At 42.9% G+C, this 18528-nt stretch overlaps 1 protein-coding gene across 2 annotated transcripts in view; it reads right to left on the bottom strand.

The window, feature by feature from the left end:
- EIF4H (eukaryotic translation initiation factor 4H) overlaps positions 1–18528 on the bottom strand; it is a 262498-nt gene that overhangs the window by 42401 nt on the left and 201569 nt on the right. Inside the window, exons 6-7 of one of the 2 annotated variants that reach the window (XM_069614734.1) lie at positions 17972–18025; positions 13990–14151 (exon numbers count right to left, since the gene is read on the bottom strand). In XM_069614734.1, the coding sequence (XP_069470835.1) occupies positions 13990–14151; positions 17972–18025 (216 nt within the window). The remainder of the gene's footprint in view (positions 1–13989; positions 14152–17971; positions 18026–18528) is intronic. The other variant, XM_069614735.1, reaches the window with a different exon arrangement.

Here is an 18528-nt window from a genome sequence, read left to right as displayed (position 1 = left end):
GCACGGATAGGCCTCTCTCCCACCATACAGGTCTCTCAAATTTAGCAGGAGTTCTGGCTCCAAACTGCATTGTATGATGTTTAGATTGCACTGATAGGCCTCTCACAACACACAGGTCTCTCAAATAACCTAACTGCGCTTAGTTCAGTACTCCATCTACCCGGAAACCCCCCACAACCTAACTCAATCAAGTCCCATTCCAGCAGACCGTTAACACCCTAACACCCCCCCCCCCCCCGACAGTGCACCCTTAGGAAACACATCCTACCCACTGACAGAAAAGCAACACTGAGCCAAAGCACACCCCAGTGTATCCAGAGAAGGAAAACCAAGGACACCGCAACAGCACAACACAGCATAGAGGACCAGCTACCTTACTACGCCTGCACTTATACTGAAATATGGCCCGACCCAGAAAAGGACGCTGAGAAGAGAACAAGAACGTGCAACAAGAGACGCGAAGACACAAGAAGCAGCCCCATTGGAAAAAAACACGCTTAACACAGCTATAACCGGAACAAAATCTACAAGAGAAAAATCCTTATACCTCACACTCTACCTCGCAACAATCACGGTACGCCGACACCTCAACACGGAAACCTCGAAACGTGCAAAGAATTTCCTGAAACACGCAGAAAAAAGATGTGAGCACTCAAGAGAGTGGGAGGGCTACAACCTCATTACCCCTTACATCACAAGAACAGAGGGGCAATATCAATTTCCACTACATCCCGCACAATACGGCGAAGCGCCAACAACCAACAATTCCACCCCTCACCCAAAAATCGGACTCCATGAAGAAACCTCTGCTGATCCTCATCAGAGCACCATCACAGCAGAAACACCAAGCCTAATCAGCCCGGTTATCAACTTATTGGACCGCTTCAATGAAGAAGCGGCCGTCGCCGTTCTTCATCCTACCGACATCAACGCGGAAACGCCACAAACAGACAATTACAAACCTGAACAACAAATAAACTCAAAACAAAATCTCACACAGAAAATCCACTGTAACCTAATAAACGCAAGGTCAATGTCCAAACATTCAACTGAAATATACGACCTGTCAGAAGGAGGCATAGACATCCTATTTGTAACCGAAACATGGCTAGACGACAACTACAAGATCACCAACAACTGCCTGGCTGAAAACTTCAAATGCATCCAAACAAACAAAATCCAAAAGAGGGGGTGGTTGGGGGGCTAGCGATCCACTAAACATCGAGAAATGTGAATCCTTAATACTACGACTTTCAGTAAATCCCAAAACTAACCTGAAATTCATCCTGATATACAGACCAATAACACGCCAATTCCATCGATGAAACTCTGCGAGGACCTCAGAGACCATTTCAAAAACAAAACATCCAACACACCATACAAAACAGACCAAGCGATCACAGCTCAAACCCCACCGACACAGACGAGGAACACGCAAACAAGCTACGAGACTTCCCGGAAATATCAGTTGAGGCTTTCGTCAAACTGGTAAACCAAAGCAACAAATCCAGCTCTCCTGAAGACCCTTGACCACCGGACATATACAAATCAATCCTCAAACAAGGAACCCCATGGAACACCACAGGAACCTTCTCAACCTCTACAGGTAAAGTACCACAGGCCTTCAAATCAGCCTACATTAAGCCACTTCTCAAAGACACCAGGAAACGGAGGACTTATCCAACTACAGACCCATCTCCAACATACCCTATGTAGCCAAACTGCTAGAAACTTACGCCTACCAAATAACCCAGGAATTCATAGAAGAGCATGGCCTACTAGACCAGGCACAAGTTGGTTTCAGACCCATGAGAGGAACAGAATCAGCTCTCCTCTCAATATGGGACGACCTAAAAACAAACACGGACAACAGTACCGCCCTGATTCTCCTTGATCTGTCTGCAGCCTGCGACACTGTCAACCACGCCATCCTCAGAGATTAGAAGGACTAGGGATAACAGACACTGCCCTACTATGGATCAAATCATTCCTAACAGTATGGATGAAACCTTTTAAATCCAAATCCAGAGACTCCAAGTGCGGAGTACCACAAGGATCATCCTTCTCACACCTCTCCTATTCAACATCTACATGTACCTATTAATCAAACTCATCAAAAAACACGTCCTCACATGCTACAACTACGCCGACAATACTCAAATAATTTCCAAAATACAAGACACCCGAGAAGAACACCACACTAGAGAATTGCCTCCGCGACATATTCAACTGGATGAACCTCAACCATCTCAAAAATCACCCCAGGCAAAACAGAGAATGATCGTTTCAAAAAAAGGAGGAGACATCAACTACATCCCCTGGCCAAGAGAGCTCGGCACCACACCAGAACCATCATCAACTGTAAAAAACCTAGGGGTTCTGATGGATAACAACCTCACTCTAGAGCCACACGTAAACTCTGTAATCAAGAAATGTTTTCCTCCTGCGAGCAGCAAAAAGGATCCTACCGGTCCTGTCGTTCGCCAACAAAACACTTATCATCGCTCTGATCATGTCCAGAGTAGACTATGCTAACAGCCGTTACCTGGGCATGCCCGAACGTCTTCTAAAAAAAACTGCAACGCATACAAAATGAAGCAGCCAGACTCCTCCTCAAGCTACCCAGAAGAGAACACATCACACCCGCAATAAAAATACTATACTGGCTAGCACAAAAACAGCGAATAAAGTTAAAGTCCATGTGCATCACGCACAGAGCAATACACAAACAAGGCGCACAATTCCTAAGCGACAAACTACGCCTACATCAACCGACGAGAACACCAAGATCAAGCACCGACATACGCCTGGAACCTAAACCCTACAACAGAAAATAACTCGGAGGATCCCCTTTCCCTCACCAGGCACCCAAAACCTGGAACGACCTACCTAAAAATATACGGAACACAACAAACCACCTAGCATTCAGGAAACTCCTCAAATCATGGCTCTTCACAGCATAACCACAACGGAGACGCACTACAATGCGCAGACATTAAAAGAACCGTGAAAATAACTCCAACCTCGGCCACTCCCAAATTGGACAAACACTCAAACCAAAGAACCAACCACGTGACAGAACACAAGAGATCATGGAAAATAGCCACTAAAGGAAGGTTTGAGACTGATCACATACTTCGACCCAGACAAAAGCCTTCATGTGACTCACCCACTCGAACGTACCGGACGGACCATGCCCAGACCGGCAGACGCACTTAGATAGAATTGTGGATGTTGGCATGGCCACATTTGGATGGAGTTGTGGATGTTGGCCTGCGTCGCATCAGGATGGGTCTTCGAATGTTGACATGCCGCGCTTGGACAGAGTTGTGAATGGTAGCCTGGGTCGCATCTAGATGGGACTCTGAATATTAGCATGCCCGCACCTACGCTAAACATGAAGACTAGCACAGGCCACATTTGGAATTGTGGACAATTGGCCTGCGTCGCATCGGAATAGGATCGATTGAGGGATAACATGCTCGCGCCTGGATGAAACTTGAGTGTTAGCAGGTGCCACACTTGGAACTGTGAACACCGGCTGAGCAGCATCCATATCGAGTTGTGAATCTTGGCATGCCCACACCTGGACAGATTCCTAAGCGCTAGCCTGCGCCGCACCTAGAAAAGTCTGGATGCTGGCATGCCCACATGTGAAGGCAAACAAGTGCCACACTTAGACAAACAGTGAATGTTAGCATGGTAAAAGTCTTGTAACCCACTAACCAATATAAGCTCAAACTCTGCATACCCATCTCACTCAAAAAACTCACACAACCATCTCTCGCACAACAAGCCGCACGCACTTCACAACACTGCAACACCACATAAGCCGGAGCAACAGCACACGCGGACTGACCGATCCAATACCTGCACCAAAGCTCAGCACCCGGTGTACACAGAGTTGAAGCTGCCAACAGAACACCATTCCTCTCACTATCCTACTCCCTCTTCACCCTACTAACCAACTCGTTTCTGCTATGTTCAGCTAGCTTCGTTGGTCGTAGCCCATGCAAACATATAGTACTATCATTACCATCTATTTTTTCCGCATAATGGCAACAATACAGCCCTACCAGTACGAGCCAGAGTATTCCGAGGTGGAATTACTCGAAATTGAAAGAAGCGGAAACAATGGGGCTTTGGACGACAGTTGGGAGGACAAATCACCAGATCAAGAGCCTGAGCCTAGTCGCATGGACGACGTCTCCACCTGGTGTACCTGCAATCAGTGCGAGGTAATGCAAACAGAGGAGGAGAACTGCTGCTGCAGAGAAAACTCTGGATGCTTGTCCTACATATCGGAAGACGAGACAAGGCTGCAATGCGTTACCAAGCTGCATGACTTCAGGGCAGCCTGCCTTACACGGTCCAAGTTGAGGATTATGATGGTGCTTACGCACGAACTTCACGCAACAGTTCGCCCTCGCAATCCAAGTAACGAGTAAGTGTACTCTCGATGTGATGTCACTTAGGCCACTAACATTTCATGTGCGTCTCCTATATTGTCGAAACTTTGATCCATCACTGCCAAATGAATGTAGTCTTGCAATTCTATACATCACTCCCGATTTGGGGAAATCATAGTGGTCATCTTATGTGTCTTTCATGTACAACCAAGAAACAATATTTCTGTGTCCCAAATGTAATGGAATGCATAGTTGTTCGCTTTTGTAATGTGTCTACACTTTAAAGCCCAAGTTGATTGATCCGTGAAGTAACATTTGTACTGGCAACAATGCCATAGGATACAAGATTGCTTTTTCAACTTTGGTTTGATAGACTTATCTTGTTCATTTAAATACAGTTTGTAGCCTTCTCTTCCACTGGTGGTACAGGCTTGTGGCCCATCGTGCATTTACATGGTGGCTTCATGGGAGGCTTGGACACCGCATTTGACAAGTAATACCAGCATGTGTCGTTGGTGCCATTAGAGACAAAGTCCCTAGTGACAGCGGTCAGTACAGGGGATTTTCCCACACTGCTGCAACCCGAAGTATGTGTAGTACATTTGTGCCAACAACAAAATAAAATCCAACAGAATATTTATGAATGGTTGTTTCAATTTTTTTCTGTGAATCAAGGACACGCTCACTTGTCCTGGCAGGGCTGACTGGGTGGGAACGGCTGAGGTGCCAAACACCATGAACACTTCAATGGTATCTTGCGCACCAGGGGCCATTGTTCACATGGCCTCCCCAGACCCAGTGTCTCCAGGCAGGCTCCCCTGAAGCAGACCGTGCCCCTGCAATCCACATAAGTGCGTCACCGTTCAGTGTTCCAGGCCTTGTTTGCACGCCTCATGCCCATCTCTCTATCCCATCAATGGCAGTTTGCACCCGTGTCCGTGCCCTCCCAAGGGGGCTGGCAGGATGTGAACGGTCAAGGTGTCAAACATCATGTACACTTCAAAGGTATCTTACGCGCAGGGGCCATTGTTCACATGGCCTCCCCAGACCGTGTCTCCAGGCAGGCTCCCCTGAAGCAGGCCGCGCCCCAGCTATCCACATAAGACCATGCCATATAAACGTCACTCATCCACATACACACCCACTTTTCTAATTCTTTATAAACCCCTTGATATTTATTATGAGAACATCTGTGAGCACTGGAAGTCAACTCTTGATCGCGTTACCTGTTCTCCTGCTACTACCTACCCTTCTTGCTGAATCTAACTGTTTGGTGGTCAAGGTAAGGGCAGGTCACCTAATAAGGTCTTCTTGATCTCTAAATTGCAATCAATTTCGAACTAATGTACACGGTAGTGTAATGTTCATTCATCTCATTGCCTTTACCATTGTCTTCTGTTTAATTTGTTTTCGATACATAGCAATTTATGGATATAATTCAATCGTTCTCACGCAGTCAAGTAAAATATTTTTTTAATTATGTGTACTTCCTTCTTTTACAGATTTTTAAACAGTGCCTGCTCGTATGGTTTATGGTTGCCGTCTAAGACCCATAGCAAACCTAAGGGCACAATAATGCATATATTCCGGAGGAATATAGATCTAATAAGAGAATGGGTCAGATATTGTGGATTTGCGCCAGGCGAGCTTGAAAGTAGAGCCCAGGATGTCTTGGGGGACTTCAGGGGCGATCTATTTTGCATCTGCAGCCTGCACTTTACCCAGAATATGCACGACCAATCGCAGTACACAAAGAAGCATCGGCTCAGAACGTCTCGTATATTTCTTCCAAATGCAATTCCAACTCTATTCATGCACACGCTGCCTCGGGTGAGTCACAGTTCATGAATTAAGCTGTAGGCCTTGGGTTACTGAGCAGGTAACTACATGAACAGATTGCTGCTTTCGGTGTACATGTTTTACTAAACTCTGCATATTTACCAGATTGTATTGCTTTATAACTGTACCCCATTTTGATAGACATCTATCCCTGGCTTTAGGAGGGTCATAGAAAATTATGGAGGACCACAAAACTATGCCATAGTGCACTTCGAAATAAGAATAATCTTTTCGTAATCAGTTGCTTCACATGTCAATTCTTTTAGGGGAGCATATTGACTGAAGCACAGACTATCGGTAGTAACGACATCACTGACATGTCCAGTTTACCAATGGGGAGCCATGCAGACTTGAAGTTCATATTCGGGAGTTGGTTCTTCCCAGATATCTAATGCAAATCCAATTTTCCCTTTACCACTTTGTGACAATGCACTGAAAATGAAGGAGCAAGATTCTGCATTCATCTCTTTTCCGGATTCAACAACAACTTCGAGCACCCATTAGGTAGTTTTATTTTGCTTTTCGATTACGGAAATGTATTATGCATGGAATTTTAGATAAGACAGTTTAAGTATCCTGTTATTTGTTTACAAGTGTTTCACTTATGGGCGTGCGTTTTTATGTACCATTGTCTGCATCCGATTCTCTGTTCAATTTCACTGTTTTCATCCATACTAAAACAAGTACTGTGTTACAGGACGATGCTGGTACTTAGACTACAATTATATCATCCTTTGGAGCTGGTCCAGAGCATGAGGTATGCGGTCTGACAGTTCCCTTGAATGAAAGAAAGTACATCCTACATCTGACATTATTAGAAAGTGACATTATAAACGTGCACCTTTTCAGACTTTTACCATTTCAATTCTAACGTTACAATTTCTACCCTAACGCTGAATACAATTACAAAATGCTTGAGTGCAACATTACAATCAGTAGGTTTTGCACAGTGATCTCTGATCGAGTAAACTAGCCATCAATCAGGTGAAATTCGAAATGTATATTTTGACTAAATGAAGTACACCGTTTACGAGGGTATGTATGTAAGCTATGTGTGCGAGGGAAGAATTTGATTCCAAATACGATTGACTTATTTAAAATGTATATTCTATTCAATGGGATGTGTACAAGGGCTGGACTTAGAAGAGGCAAATGGATCAGAGGTGGCGGACCAGCTTGCTGGTGCGGTCGTTACAGTGAAGAACATGGTTTCACAGAAAATCAAGAAAACAAGGGTAGCTTACAAACAACTTCCTTTACGAAAAGTGGTTTGGGTTGGTGTCTTCATAACCTTTTTTTAAATCTAAAGTGCTACATACTGTATGTTGGATTTACATTGAACATGTTTTTACAACCCATCTCCTAGAGGCCCAGAAGGAAAAGAAGTATAAAGACACAGACAACAAATGAAACTAAAGATGCTGCTTGCCAAACAGATTTCACCATGCAGCAACTATTTGAGGCGCAGCGTAGTCCAGTCAATAAGCAGACTCGAGATGCTTATGCCCAATGGCCAGAAAATGAATTGAATGTGACCGGCGAAGCAAGCAAAGTGTTTTTGGACCATTGCTACAATGTGAGATCTCGACAAGATGAAGAAGAAACTGAAAATAAGGCAGAAGCTTTTGATTTACTCAGTGACTCACACAATCTACACCTACAAAAAAAAGGACCACCCAATAAACAATCGACATTGATGGTTTCTCCAATTCTTGTTCAAATAAGCTGAAATAACAGACGCAGAAGCCTCAACGCAATTGACCGAGGAACTAATCAAAGATCTCGACTTCAATGTGTCCTGTTCGGCTGATATGTCCACCACAGTTGAGTCACAAACCACATTCATGAAGGGCGATAGTCTATTAAAGGAGCACAAACACATTGTATTTGACAGCTGCCTGATAGAGATTATACTGATGCTGAAATGTGTCCATCCAGTGAGGGGGGGCTGCCATTGGTGAATGTGACTCGTGCATCACAAGGCACTAACCTGAAAATCCAAGCCGCCTGTGGCCTGCTCCATGCTACATTTTCATGGTCCGCTCAACCAATGCTGGGCAAAGTGCCAGCTGGAAATCTACTGTGCGCAGCAGCTTCACTTTTCAGTGGCTCTACTTTTAGTAAATTGTCCAGTTTTTGTCCATTTGTGGGACTCCAGTTCCTTTCTAAAACGCAGTACTACAAATATCAAAGAGAATATTTATTCCCTGCTATTATTGAAGCTTGGATGGACAGTGTGACAGCCCCGGATTTTCAGCAAAGTACTGCACATATCACTTTCCCGCACATGGAAACTAAAATAATTGCGAGTTTGGTGGTCGTGCAGGTGTCCGAATGTAAATCCTCAGTGGCCATGGAGAAACATGGTTTTATAAAATCCCTGGAAGATCTCTAAATCGAGGGGAATGCAAATAGATCTCATAGCCACTGACAGACATGTTTCAATAGCCAAGGCCATGCGAGAGCAGTTTCCAAACATTTGGAATGACGCTCATTAATGCACCACTGTTCCAACGTTCACTCTTGAACAGAAAACCTACATTTTCACCAATGTGCACATGGACCTTTATCGGAGGAGCAGGAACGCAAGAAGTGGTTGGTTCCATCTTCACCTCCACACAAAGCTCTTGAGGAGATAGGGTTTGATAAAACCATCAAGAGATCTGAAGGGACTCACAGAATTCTGTCACAATGGAGATTTGGAGGTGTTCCACAATATGTGGCTAAAGTACAGGCTCAAGAGATTGCATTTCAGCATAGACGGGATGCAATATAGGACATTACTAGCAGTCTTAGCGCATAACGAGAACGTAGGGCGAGAACAATTGAGGCCTACAGGAAACTTTGGGATGCTTCGTTACACAATGGCCTTTACGGAAAGAAGCAAAAAATGGGTGGTCAAGCCAATATACCGGGAAAAGGAATTAGATTGTTTGAAAGATCTCATTTTGATTCTGTAGGACATACATACTCATGGAATGGCTAATGGTGTCCCGAGGACACATACATTGCCACAAAACATTGCAAACGTGCCCTGTCCACTGAAAGCAGACCTCATGGAACAGTTCACTTCCCGGTTCAAATGAATAGCATCTATTTATTTGTTCAACAATTTTTATATAAAGTGTCCAAATAAAGTGTCAAAATTGTCTTTTGAAAGGTATCCTCTGTCAATATTCTTATGCAAGAAGTGCATTTTGAAGGATGCCATACAGTGTAATGCTGTCCTTTAAACTTCCCGCTTTCATGGAGTTCTTGTGGGTCCTTCACTGATCGGGGAGGGTCAGATGGATATCAGCATGAAAGCAACTTTGGGGTTCTGCAGTTGCCTTACTAAGCATGTGTCCAGATAGCTGAATAAATACGTGTCCCATAAAGGAATGAGACCTTGGTTACATAAGAAACTAGGCACGCAAGGACTACCGACTGCCTTGCGGCTAAGGACCCCAAGGCAAAGGGCAGCTCCTACATCGGCATCTCCAAGACGTGTCTGCAGGTGTCCGCAGGGGAAGCCAGTGAAGCCATCAGTCAACAGACACCAACAAAAACTAAGTGTGGCATGGGTGGTGTGTAGAGCAATTACTCTACTCCAGAAAACCCTTGCCACTCTACCTTATCATAACGTAGACTGCCTTAAACTTACACCATGCATACTTAGAGATTTGTGACCACCAGCTTAAATCCATTCATGACTGGACTGTAAATACTGCATTACACACCAACTTACTTGCCAATGTTAACTAGTGCCACACCTAGAGAGAACTGAAGATTGGCCTGCATTGCATCTAGAGAGGATTGTGAATGTTAGCATGCGCAACACTTGGATGGAATTCTTAACTTTAGCCTGTGTCAAGTCTAGATCGGATTGTGAATTTTAGCATGTGCCACACTTCAAGGGAATCATGATCACTAGCCTGCCTCACATCTAGATAGGATTTTGAAGATTAGCAAGTGCCACACTCAGATGGAATAGCGAAAGATCGCAAGCATCACACCTAGACATAACTGCAAGGACAGCAATGCCAATGAACCGATCCGCTAATAATTTCATCCCTATGCATACACCTCTCAAACTCTAACCAAACACAAGCCTACAACACAACAATCCGCACAAACTTCACTACACTGCAACAAAAGAAACCACACAGACTCGCACAACAGCACAAGACTACCGACCGTAAAACACCCCAAGCCCAGCCAACGGACCCACCGGGCTGAGGCTGACAAAAGCACATCACTGCTCTCTAGAACTTTTCCAGCTTATTCCCACTAACTCACCAACCCCATCCCTTTTTTCAGAGCTTCCAGGAGACCACTCCGGTGGCGACAGTGCGCGGTACAAATATCATTTAAGAAAAACAGCGCATCAAAGGGGGTTGTTGGTGAGAAATAGGTGGATTCTGACCTATATTTTTATGGCGGCATGTGTTCGTGGTCGTTGGTATCGGATGCCTTATAACAAGGGCCGATGTTTGATTTGCAGCCCTTGGAATCTTACAATTTTAAATGCAGCGGGGATAGGTGTCAGTGTTACCAAAATATATGACCACTAATGATTAGGTATACGGGAGGTGAAGTTGTGGCGGTTGGGTCTGGGGTCCAGATGCGTTCAAAGGGAACAGGGGGTCATGGATTTAGGGGACCACGGCCTGGCAGGAGGGGTTTGGAGATGGCATGAGTCAGTGAGCAGAGACGGATTTAGCACGAAGGTTGGAGCAGGGCTTGCTCTGACATTCTCGTACAGCCACATTTTGTCGGGGCTCAAGACTCGCAACTTGCAAAAATGATTAGCTGATTTGCTTGCTTTGAGAACAGGAGACGGGCTGAGCTGACAGGTGGTGGGTGCTTGATGGGAGAGTGAGCAGTTCACCCGAGGGACAATAAAAATAAGGCATTTGGGAGTCAACTTTTACTTTTTTAATGAAAACAGTTGATCACTAGAAATTTAGTGTGGCATTGGTGGATGCCGGCAAACAATTTGATTGTTTTTCAAAAATATTTCAGATGCCACTGTGGTCTGCAAGGATATTCAATAACTTTGTAAGTGAAGGTCAGCGCATTCAAATTTTGCTTGTGAGCCGAGCACACCCATGCATCACACAGTAAAAGGTTTGATTGTTTTTCGTCCTCAGAAGAAAGGTAGGATTCCGAATGGAATAAACGAAGGGAGGTGTGTAATACCATCAAATTTGACATGGTTCACCCTTCCAAAACTGGACAAAGGAACATGTAATTTCATTTTATTAAAATGTGTTGATTGGAATGGATTCTCTGCGTTACGCCAAGAGAATAGAAATGCTGAATATTATGTAAGTTTTACTAAAGTTTTACTATAGACGAACGAGTCAAGGTTTCATTATCGGACTGTTATTGCTGGCTTACATTGTAATGGGTTGTTTGTGGCATATTACAACAACAAGCAAAACAACCTGTGTGTATTTGTCTTTGTCCCAGGCAAATGGGCAGTCCAGCACCGAAATGCAAGTAGTCCACATCTGGGTTCCCCAGGTTCCACCAACGCCAAATTCTGAGCTAATAATAAGTTAAAATGCCGTCTGTTTTCTTTGAATTCTTCCGTCAACTTGCGCATCCCATTGTGAGTTAAACATACTACATAGCACTTACCTCTCAAGCACATCGTAGACTCCAACTTTCCACAATGTTTTCTCTGTGGTTCAGTTGTTTCACGTTTGTGTTCATCATTAGTTTTCGCACAGTGCAGAATTAATGGGTAAATTGATGAAATTAGAATAAAGAACGGCCACTAAGACACATTTCTGTTAGGTTTTCTACACAGCTACATCCTGCCTTTCTGCAAATGTTATTGATTCCATATAACAATTGATGGCTTCTTTAGCCGGCAGCTGAAGATACACTTAAATGGCTGGATCACAATGACACTGTTTTGGGACGATCGCCCCGGACCGATATGCCCTTTCGCAGTACCAGCAATAAGGAGCAACCTGACATTGTTTACGGTGGCCTAGCACCAAGCTGATGCCGAAGCCTTGCAATTCACGGTGCGTCCAATGCGCTTATACCCAAAAGGAACATTCCAACTCACGATAAACATTTGTGGATAGAGAACAAAAAGAAATCACCAATGTGGTTGAATATGGCAATCACCAGATGTTCTCGGAGCGTTCATCGTGAAATAAAAGCATAGTATAAATTGTAGAGTATTGCAGTTTTTTTTTTAAATGTTTTGTATTCAAAATTGAGAGGCGCTGTGGTGAGAGGATGTGTGTTGATATTCCGGGTTCTACACGTAGGTGATGCCTGGGCGGGTTTGGCTACGCTGCTCAGTTAAGTCATGGAGATAGGCGGAGAATATCGCTAGGGATGGTGATGTCAGCCTCAGGGGCAGGGATATGATTTAGTGCCACCAGTGCAGTTCACCTTAAGGCGATGCAGCGACTGATAAGATAAACACAAGATGGCCGCGCCCTGCTGCCTGATTTCGCATGTGTAAAAGTGGGGAAAACTATGTCAAGGTACATAGGAAATGTTTGTACGATTGATCAACATATGTTTAAACACATGCCCGAATGCTCGGGGCAATAATATTTTTGAGCACACTATTCCTTTAGCCTTTCCTTTCTACCGACGTTCGAGCAAAAGCGATATATAAATGCCAATACTCTAATTAGTAAAGTCACCTCAGGGTGTAGGAAGTGTGTATGAAGCATCTCTAAAGAGTATCTACTTGCTTTGCCTTGATTCTAAGAAAGTAATTTGAAGTATAGTGTTATTGTTGCATTGTCCTTTTTAAAAAGATGTTCATTTAGAACTGACTTAAATAATTTTACTAGAAAACCTTGAGTTTAAGAGTTATTTGGATACTTGTATCGGTGAATTCCGATGCTACAGCTCACATTTACCCCTCCTGAGATAAGTATGGCTGCTCAGTCACACTACCAACCTGTGTAGTGCAGACCAATAGGTGGGTTACCCAATACCAAGAGGACAAGATTTGTGCAGTTTCCCAAATGGTTACTACATTTCAATTCTTGCCTAACAGACAAATTGGCTACCTACCTCAGGACAATATACTAAAGAGTGGAAAGGATGCTAAAGTAGAAGTCCCATAAATTAGATTGTAGAAACAAAGAGGAGCGGGGGTGGGTGGGAGAGGGTCAAAAGCAAAACATTTAGGGAATCCGTAATCAAAGAGACAGTAGAATCACAAAGTGGAAAGCTTGTTAAATTACCAGGGTCAAGGAGGACGACCCTAGGATTAAGGTGTTAGTATCTGACAAGAATCTGTTGCTGCAGACAAATTTGGCTTGTAGAGTACAGAAGATGGAAGGGACTTGGAGCAGTCAAATGGGTTCAAGGTCAACCCATGGAGGTATGTGTTTCAATGGCCTTTGTTAAAAAGCAGACAAACCATTTCTTGGCATCTGGATTACTGCAAATTCCATCTCCACTCAATAGTTGATTGATCAGTCCAAAGATTTTATAGAGCGAGGCAGTTCCGATAGTGGAGATAGCCGCTAGGAGGAGTAGTCTTCAGAATAGAGTCCAACTCACAAGCAGTCCTGTGGCTACCTTCTGATTTCAATCACTTTTACTTGGTTAATTAAGAGCAGTGTGTTTTTAAACTTTACTGTCACATTCAACCACACGACTTCTAAAGTTGAATATTTCATCCTTCATTTCCATTCATCCAGAATGTCAAACATGCAAGTAAAATTAAACTCCCGATCTAATGCAAAATATGAAAGAAAGCACATATTACCATCTGTTGGCTCTCTGAAGTCTGCGCCACTACCTCCACCACCACCACCACCACGTGGAGGAGGTGGCCCATCTCTGTACCGTCCCATACCTGGTCCACCTACTGGAGGGGGTGCACCTCGACGATCACCAGGACGACCTCTTCCACCATCCTCCCTGTAACCTACATAGAAAGTAGTAAATGATAGAGTTAAGTTAATTCTATAAAGCTATAGATCACAGACTAATATGCTAACATCCTACGCTTGATCCTTGCAACATATCCTTCACTCCCTGCAGTTAACAGGTAAACATTTGGAATGTTCTTGGAAAATAAAAACCACAAAAAGACAAAAAAAAAAAACAGAACAGGTTATGCTGCAAGCAAATTATGCAGTGGCAATGCCAACACTTCTAATTAGATTGATCACACTAAAAAGGTAGCAAAAACGAGCAGCGTTTTTGCTACCTTTTTTAACCTCCGAATTATTGCACTAGTTCATACTGGGGACAAGTGAACTAGGAAGAACGAAATGTAAGCAACAAAAAGCTGCCGAAACAATCCAATGACCACGCAGGTTTCAAGCACTGTGCCCATAGAGCTGCATGCATCATTAACTACTGCATCTATTGATCTATAAAAACACACAATTTATCAATGTCTGACCTTGAGCAGAATAGCAAATGGCAGAAAAACGAAGTATCATAGGCTTCAGCCGACCAGCACATGAACCACGTGGTGTCCAGTCAACTGGTCGACTGCAATTTGGTCGACTGCAATTTGGTCGACACCATTTGGTCGAATGCCAAATGGTCGAATTTTTTTTTTTTTATATATATATATATATATATATATATATATATATATATGTGTTTTGTGGGTTTTCGTGTGGGGAAAAAAAATAAAAAAGAAAAAAAAGGGGGTTGGGGGGACCCCCCCAAAAAAAAAAAAAAAAAGGGTAAAAAAAAAAAAAAAAAAATTCGACCATTTGGCATTCGACCAAATGGTGTCGACCAAATTGTCTGTCGACCAAATGTTTTCGACCATTTGACTGGTAACCGAACCACGTTTTATAAATCAATCCCTCAGTTGCAAAGCATCTGCCCAGGTGGTGTAAAAAAACAAGCGGGACATGCTGATCACACATCTCAGATACATTCATGAAAGAGGAGTAAAAGAACATTAGCCTTGATAGCAGACTTAGGAGGAATTCGTTAGAAAGGGTCCACACTCCGGTCCTGGGCATCTCCAATTAGATGGCATTCACCAACAATCACTCACTGATCAGGCATTGCCCCCTCCATCATTCCTCCCGCCTGCTAACCAACAAAATGGAAGATCTGATGACCTAATTCAAGCAGCATAATAATAAAAGCTATGGAACCGCCATTGCTCCCCAGTGAATATCCCAAACAACTAACCATTTGCAGTGTCCACATTTCTGCTGAAAGAAGCTACAATTAAACCCCCCCCCACTTTTGTCCAAGAAAGTCAACCTGGACCGCACAGACAGCTCCAGTTGTCAAATCGATCTTTACCCTCCCATTTTCCAACAAGCCCACTGAGGATGCTGCATGAACAAACCCATAACTATTTCAAACGAAACTATAAAGGCTCTTAGGAGGCAGGGTTCAATCCTTGTCGCAGCACAGAACCCTTCCTGGCATCATGACTGGGCAATCACAGGATGGTAGCGGATGCAGTCAAAATCTTTTACAGCCGACAACCTACAAAATACACGGTCTTGGACTGGAATTGCTGTTAAATTGGCTTCCATCCCCAGTTCAGCAGAAGCCAATCTTCGTGAAAATCAAGGTTCTTACCAAAACAAGGCAGGCTTTTGCTTATTGTTTCAAAAATGTGAAACTCTTCCTTCCACACAGAATCCAATCAACTCCAATGCATTAAGTGTCGAAAACCAGGGATTTCCAGAACTAAACGCCTGCATTCTGTGTATGTATCTTGCCCCTACTCTTCGAAGCGATGCCGAATTTAGTGCATTACATTAGAAAATTAAACAAATTAGCTTATCTGAGAAAAAAAATAACTGCCATAAAAAGATAACCAATGAAAACTGGATGGGTTTCATTAGGCAAAAGGTTGCAGAGAACTAAAATAAAAAAATCATTGTAGTACTAGGTTAATGGACTGAGCAACTGTTCTTTAAAAAAAAAAATCACCAAACCCATTTCACATTCAATTTACCATGTGCTGTGGGCACATGCTTTATGGCACTTCCCTTTTGCCTATATGCATTCACAATTACCTCATGCTATAGCAGACTACCAAGACAGCACTGCACAGTCAACTTACCTGCCGAGATTGGTTCACTGCTGATCATTTATCCACTTAAACACATGAGCACAAACCATGCAACAAAGCACAAGGCAAAGGGAAAGAGATTTGTCTCAAACATCTGAGCGATGTATAATCTAGATATATATTTTTTTATTTAATAGGCTCTTTCCTATATTGCCCACTTCAATTATGTTCAATTATATTGCCATAATAAAGCTTCTATATCGAACTTTGAAAAAGAAAGTAATTCGAGAAACTACTTCATGGTCATGAGGATAGCTCTGGGGCAACGCGTTTGTCTTGGAAGCAAGCCAACGCACAGCAACAGGTTCGAATCTCAGTCCCACACTTAGAAACTTGTCTACGGTATTAAGCGTGTTATAAAATTATTATAATTATTTCACCCCTTGTCACTTTGCTCCACCTCCTCCCATGTTCTATGTGATGGTCACTTGGTTCTATAGTATTCAGATTTCAGGAGTCTATTTTTTTTAAAAAAGGTATTAAACACATTGACTTTTCTTTGGGAAATTTAAAAAAACTATCTGCAGAATTTAAAATTCTACTAGAAACCCCCACATTGCCACGTCCTCCCCCTCCCCCTCTCCGCCCTCTCACAGCACATCCTTTCAATTTCAGAAAATACTAGCTGGTTGAAACATGAACTCAAAAACCTAATTAGAAAGGGGCAGAGGAGAACCTTTACTTTTTTAAACATACAATTCCTTACTAATCCAATGCCTTGTGCTGCACCGCTTGGTACAACCTTTACAAAGATCACACTGAAGAGAAGCAACTGAACATTTTAAAAACATTTCTATTTGCTTACACCTCCCTCCCAATTTATCACTTTGTCAATACAGACAAGGGTGACCTCAATGTGCACTGCCAATACGTATCAATCTATAAAATCTGCATCTGCTGTGCACATCTTGGACATCCACTAGTCTCAACATAAGCAACCATATAGTTGACTAGTTCTTCCGACTTAAGACAGTGAACCACAAGCGCCGTTTAATGTACTTCAAATTGCATAATTTAAGAAGGCTCCAATTTGAAGGGTCTACATGAGACCACGATAGAGACTCCCCAGATTAAAGCTTTAGAAACAGTGTGTCTTTTCAGGGTCTCGAGTAATTTCTACTCAATTTCCACACACCAGTTCCATTTTTTTTTAATGGAAAACATTCTCAGCAAGTTCTCTTTGCTACAACACTGTCCCAAAGAAGAGTGCAAGGAAAACTTGCGTGATATTTATACTGTAGAACAAGCGAGTACAATGTTGCCTTAATAGATCATGGGGATGGGTCAAAAACACTAAATTGTGCCCATAAATTGCAGGAGACCTGATTAATCTTTGCTGGCCAATAGAGTTATCACAATACACAATTGTGGAGTTATATATGATGCATATTAAAACATCTTTAAGCGAGTGATTTACGAGTGTAATAACTGAGGTGTTTTTTTTTCCAGTTAACCAGGTCTATTTCAGTGCATTAGTTGCCCAAGAAATGTCTGGCACAAGTCCAACATTTTAATTTAAAAGGTGTAGTAGAAAGGAGTGGTGCAGATACACTGGGATGTGAGGCTGTAAGACAGAACCCAAAGTAGTCATTCTAATTGTTGGTAACTGTGAGCATGCAGGCGAAGTTGTAAAGTGTGTATACTGCAGGACTCCCATCATTAAAAACACAAATGTTGTTACCGGCGCTGGCGTCGTCACTTTCACCTCCTCTAGAGTCGTAAGAACTACCACGTTCTGAAAAAAAGTAAGATTACACTTTTTTTGCACTTCTTTTAAAACATTGAAAATGAAGTGCATGGTATTAGAGAACTGCTGTAAGCACTCACTGCGCAATCCAAATTCAAAATATACTTGCCAAGAAAGGTCAGGAATCACCACAGGCACGGTTATGGTCTCTAAACATTTCAGTAATATGCATCTTACTAAAACTATCCTCTTATGGAGGAGGCAAAAGCGGAATAGGAATTCGGTACACAATTTGAGATGCTAATAACAGGGACCTTTCTTCAAAGTGGAAATACCACTAACAGCTGTAAACATTCAGAAATTACAACAACAAAAAAAATCAGAGAAACAGGTGCTCATACAGGATAACCAAATTAAGAGAACAAAAACTTAAGTAGTCAATGGAAGTGAAAAGCATCGGTGGCAAACTACAGAATACACAAATGTTAGAGAGCATCTAGGAAAAAAGTCAAGGACAGAGCATGCAATGGCAAACTAAATCGGTCTGATGA

The sequence above is a fragment of the Ambystoma mexicanum genome, chromosome 9 (genome assembly GCF_040938575.1).
Source record: "Ambystoma mexicanum isolate Mex_15411 chromosome 9, UKY_AmexF1_1, whole genome shotgun sequence".
NCBI classification, from domain to species: Eukaryota; Metazoa; Chordata; class Amphibia; order Caudata; family Ambystomatidae; genus Ambystoma; species Ambystoma mexicanum.
Note: the sequence above shows the minus strand (reverse complement) of the source record. Positions and strands in the feature narration are given on the sequence as shown.